Consider the following 5,704-nt stretch of genomic DNA (forward strand, 5'->3'; position numbering starts at 1 on the left):
ACGTTTGCAATTCTTAGAGTGAATGAAATAGTACTCTATTTATACACAAGTCTGAAGCTAACCCCTATAACTCAACCGTGTAACAAACAAAGACTAAACACTATGCCACCTCATCAATCCGTGTGCCTTGATCGTTTCACCAGAATTAATCAACGGCTTGGAATGATTTGGCTTTGTTCTTCATGTGTTGATCCACGCCACATAAGCAATCCGTGTGCTTCAAGCTCTAACAAACTCTTGCCACGCTGGCGATCCCTGGAGTGGCGTCTCAAAGAGTGTAAAGTTCTTCTCGCACCTTCCTGTGCACGCAACTTGCACTCTCCCGCTTTACCAGCCTTCGTAGCGTGCAGATTTGTTCTCCTGCGCTCTGGCACACCCTAAGCTTCAGTGGAACCTCGTGGACAACTTTCTTCAACTTCATTCAAGCGCGTCTCTACGCCCTCGAAGCTCGATCACTCTTACTTCTTGGTCTTGAATGGATTTATTAAACACCGTTTGCGAAATTTACTTTCTCCGCTTGGTGTTAAGCGCGACTGTGACCAGTCAAGCGCATCTCTAAGTGACTTAAGCGCATCCTTACAAATATGGCAATGACCTGGAAGGCTTAAAAACACTAAGAGATTAAACATATTAGTTTGTTATCATCAAAACAAAGAGAAATAGATTGAGCTTTAACAAGATGATCAAAGCTCAACTAACAAAGAGTGTCGCTAAACATTTTGTATACTACAATATGTACAATTTTTTATGACAAAGGCTATAAGTAAAAAACTATCTTCATTCTTCAACTTATGTTTGCAATAATATAGTTGTTGCATATCTAAGATGAAATGTAAACACAAACTAGAAATTGAGCTCTTACAGTTTTCCCAGATCTTCGAAGTCATATCAATGCGGACCCGCCATGTCCTAGTATTGAAAGGTAAGAAAAGAACAACAATCATTTTTTTTGGATGGGACTAGCAATTTTGGTATTTTGTTGAAAGTTCTACATATCAATCCTTAAGCTCACCCAACTCCTTAAGCTTAAACATATTTGCACACACTGATGAAGGTATATTCATGGGAGTTATATTATCATCTAACTCTGGAAATCGTTACTGATGAAGGTATATTCTTGGGAGTTATAGTTTCATCTAACTCTGGAAAATCATTACTGGTGAAGGTATATTTACAAACTTCCATTTTTTTGTAGCTTTTTAATGGTGATTTTTGAAGAAGACGAAACTATAACTGTTAAATGCACGTTAACAATCTTTTTGCTAGTTTATTTGTGTATAATCACAAAAAATATGCAAATATTGTTATAGGGTGCTGTGGAAAATGTGCTAGAAAGGAGCTCCTTTGTACAACTGTTAGATGGTTCTATTATTGAAATCGAACAAACATATGAAGGATTCAGTCTTAAGAAGCCTTAATTAGCTTTCCACTAGTGCCCTGCGTTGCTTGGCATTCTCATTCAAGAACGATCTTCCAGACTTTGACACCTATGATGGTGACGAGGATCATTCAGCTCACCAGCTCTTGCTCAAGCCATCTATCTATCCTTGAACATAGAACGATCTTGTTTTCACTGGCATGGCCGGAATAAGGGTAAGTTTACATTCTATATCTGCTATATCAGTTGTGCTATATGATCCTAACTTGTCTTTTTTCTTACTCGAAGGATCCTCCACGTAAAGAGGTTCGTCAAGCTGTTGCAGATTGCAGAGTTGCTGGCATTAGAGTGATGGTAATCACAGGGGACAATAAGAACACAACAGAAGCCATATGTAGGGAGATTGGTGTATTGAAGAAGATGAAGATATAAGGTCGAAAAGGTTGATTGGGAGAGAGTTTATGGAGATTCGTGATCAGAAATCACATTTGAGACAAAATGGAGGACTGCTGATCTCTAGGGCTGAACCCAGACACAAGCAAAAAATTGTTAGATTGCTCAAAGAGGATGGAGAAGTTGTTGCCATTACTGGTGATGGAGATAATGATTCTCCTGCCCTTAAATTGGCTGACATTGGCATTGCAATGGGCAGTGCTGGGACTGAGGTATTTTTACCCTTCAATCTTGCTTTTACTGGTTAATTACTCCCTCCGTTTAAAAACAGTTGTACTTCTAGCTTAGAAATTCTTTACAAAAAACCTGTCCTTTAACATACTTTTGCTTTGTTTTACCATATTTACCCTATTCATTATTACCCTATTCATACGGTAACTACATTTTTCATCAATTCGTGATATAAATTTTTCTTCCCATTTATCAGGTTGCGGAGGAAGCTCCTGACATGGTCCATACTGAGGATAACTTCAGCACTATAGTTGTTGCTGTGACAGAAGGCAGATCAAATTTACAACATGAAGGCATTCATCAGGTATATGATCCTCTCTTTCTGCCCTTTATAATTTAACTAAGTTCACTGTTTATTAATCTTATTATCTTTACGTCTTCACAGGTATATGATATCCTCGAATATCGGCAAAGTTGCTTCAAAATTTTCCCTAACGGCTGCTCTTGGCATTTGGGAAGGCCTGATCCCTTTTCAGCTTCTGTGGGTCAATCTTGTCACCGATGGCCTGGGTTTCAATCCACCAGACAAGGATATAATGAAGAAACCTCCCAGAAGAAGTGATGACTCCATAATCAATGATTGGATTTTGTTCCGCTGCCTAGTAATATAATTTACCTTTTTAGAGGTAGTTATAGGTCAGCTTTTGCAGAAAACCACCCCTTGTAACAATCTCCTTCAACAAGGAGCCACCCCTGAGATTTTCCCATCGATTTGTCCGTTAAATTGTCTAGAAAACATTATTTTTGAAAATTTAATAAGGGTATACGGGTCTTTTAACACAATTTAACTGAAAAGTTTATGGAAAAAACTCATGGGTGGCTCCTAGGTTTAAAATACTTGGCCTTATTTAAAGGTAATTTCCTGCAAAAAAGCAATTTTTTTGTTTTTACGAATTGATGTTCTAATTTTGCTGCAAGCTTATATTTGGTCTGTGTTATAAATGGCAGGTGATTGGTCTGTATGTTGGTTTGGCAACCGTTGGAGTAATGATTTTCCAGAGTTAGATGTGCGAGCTTTTCTGTAGGCAAATGGAGAATGCTCAGTCAAGTTCAATCTATCTGTTTGCAAGCCATCCACAGTATACTAGTATTAAATCAACTGCCATTCTTCAAGGATAAATTCATCAATATCGGTGCAAGCCTGGTAAAACAAGTTGCTGGTAGAACAAGTTGCCAAAGCAACAAATGTTGTTGCTGGAGATGGTAAGCCATTGCAAGTTTCTCTTCTCCATGTGTTATATTTGTTAGTTTCTTGTATCATTTTGCATATATCCTTTCATCTTAGGCAGTATAGAACAAGCACACAAGTCTACCTTTTCATCATCTAACTTATCAATTTCTTTTGCTTATAGGTACTACATGTGCCACCCGGCAATATTTACTGAAGGCTGCAAGTCAGTTGCTGGTGGGATGAATGCTATGGAATATTAATTTCTTTTGCTTCTATGTTAGTTGACTCTGTTGTAACAAACTTGAAGAGTAGGACACGGAATATGAGCACTTCACAGGAGATTGCTCAGGTTAGTTTTTCACTTGATTTTGATTTTTTACCTTGTGATACTATATTCCTTTTCTGAGTTTTTGACGTATCGCTTGTGCCAATTTTCTCCTTTTATTCATGTAAACTGTACAGGTTGGTACAACAATATCAGCGTATGGTGATAGAGAAATTAACGAGGTGATTGCAAAGGCCATGGAGAAGGTTGGGATGGAAGGTGCGGTTACAATCCAAGTAAGTTATTACTTCCTAAATTTAATTGATAATAGGTCCATGATGATTTAACTCAATTAGAGTCCAACACCTATCTCCTCAAAACTTGCAAGATCTTTTTAGCTCTAGGATCCTTCTAGTTTCTGCTCTGTTATTTAGGATTTGATTGTTCTATATGACATTTACTTACTTATGTAAGGTTTTTTAAAGATCTAATTTTTGTTTTTATCTTCTAGGATTGGAAGACATTATATAGTGACCTCGAAGTTGTTGAGGATATGAAGATTGATAGGGGTTACATCTCTCCACACTTCATCACCAATCCAAAAATCAGAAATGTGTATTTCTTATGGAAATTTTAAGCTTTTAGTTGGTATTCTGTTTGTCTTCTTAACTACTTTTTATTTTCAGGAATTGGATGATCCTGTAATTTTAATCTATGAGAAGAAGATATCCAGTGTGAGTGTTGTAGTGAAAGCCCTGGAGCTGGCACTAAAGGTAATTAACTTTTCTAATTGACACGTTGTCGGCCACTAGTGTAGCCACGTTGGGACTAGGGCCCCACAGTAAAAAATAATTCTTAATTTTATATATTTCAAATACATTTTATACAGATATTTGGTTTTTTAGGTATGAAAATATCAGAAAACTACATTTGTATTTGAACTTACTTGTAGTTTATAATCAAAATTCCTATTTTCAGTATAAATGCTTATGTAAGAAAAACTATGTGATTTTTGTTTTGTCTATTCAGAATTTACGAGTTGAACATAGAGTTTGGTGATTGAAATAGGCCAATTGTTTAGAGTTAAATGGTATATTTAGTATAAAGGCTTACATCGAAAAAATTATTCATGCATTTACCAGAAGTGTAAAGTATTTAGAGTTTGGTGATTTTTGTTCTGTCACTCATGTACTAAAATCCTGCCTACAACCTGGCTGGATGTATTTTGTAACTCTTCTGTTTTGTTATTTACACACATAGCTCTACTTCTTTGTCTTGTCTGACATGATCTATATAAGATCTAAATGCATCAATTTCTCCCATATGTGTAGAAGTCTTGTCTAACCTAAGATTTAGAGTGCGTAATTCTAGGTTAGAATTCCTTGTTTCTAAACATATTATGTGATAATACGAGACAGTTGATAGAAGGTTCCGTTATTTTAAAAAGTAGATGATTTTAGGATTTGTGAAAAAGAACAATTCCTATGGATTATCTCAAGTAAAGTAAATTTTTGTGTGTAGGTTATTCTCTTAGGCAGTGATGGAATTGATGCATTATGCCATGTTACAGCGTAAGGACGTTTGGGAATTGCTGAGGATATTCTTGATTCAGCTGTGACTTATGGTATCACTGGGGGACAAAACGAGGTTTGTATGAAAGCGATTTTTACTCTCCTGGATATTCTGGGTCAGTGGGTCTATGATATTCAACAAGAAGTAGCCCTTTCTAACTCTCTGCAATTATCAACCTCTAAGCAACAAAAAACTGCAAACTCGTCAGCAGAACAATTCCTTGCACAATGCAGATATGTGTCGCAGCTTCTATATGCTATCTCCAACGTAACCCTTGTAAGGGCATCGTTTAGGTGTCAGGCTTACGCTAGATCTTTGATGTACTTCGAATCTCATTTACGTGGAAAGTCAGGGTCCTTTAACCCTGCTGCAGCTGAGAGGGGTGGGGTGTGGTCTTTGAAGATGAAGACATTTCATTCCTAACGGAAATCTACTTTAGATTGGATGAGTTTGTTGCATTGTCTGGTTTGGCATCTCTACGAAAATCAGTCAGCTTACAAACAAGATCAGCTGTTGATTAGTATGGTAAAAAAGGAGGTAACTGGGCAGAGAGGCATCGACGTGCTGTGAGCAGGCATTGCAGATTGAATTGAACCCACCTTAGCAAGCCAGGATTTCTCAGTACAGAAAAAAC

The 5,704-nt window shown here is 37.1% G+C and overlaps 1 protein-coding gene across 1 annotated transcript; it reads left to right on the plus strand.

Annotated features, from left to right (window-relative positions):
- Positions 1-1,048: 1,048 nt before the first annotated feature.
- LOC141250492 (uncharacterized) lies at positions 1,049-5,590 on the plus strand (the record flags this gene model as incomplete). The annotated part of the gene is given in 15 exon segments (XM_073670003.1): positions 1,049-1,165; positions 1,311-1,385; positions 1,387-1,593; positions 1,667-1,787; positions 1,790-2,043; positions 2,259-2,339; positions 2,341-2,366; positions 2,448-2,664; positions 3,011-3,062; positions 3,348-3,467; positions 3,515-3,582; positions 3,696-3,794; positions 4,185-4,271; positions 4,388-4,403; positions 5,473-5,590. Coding segments are annotated over 15 exon segments (1,658 nt in total), but the record flags the coding sequence as incomplete, so codon positions are not given.
- Between the last annotated feature and the right edge of the window lie 114 nt (positions 5,591-5,704).

This window comes from Phyllobates terribilis, unplaced genomic scaffold (genome assembly GCF_046119375.1).
Source record: "Phyllobates terribilis strain yellow unplaced genomic scaffold, ASM4611937v1 Scaffold_5823__1_contigs__length_48877, whole genome shotgun sequence".
In the NCBI taxonomy this organism is placed as follows: Eukaryota; Metazoa; Chordata; class Amphibia; order Anura; family Dendrobatidae; genus Phyllobates; species Phyllobates terribilis.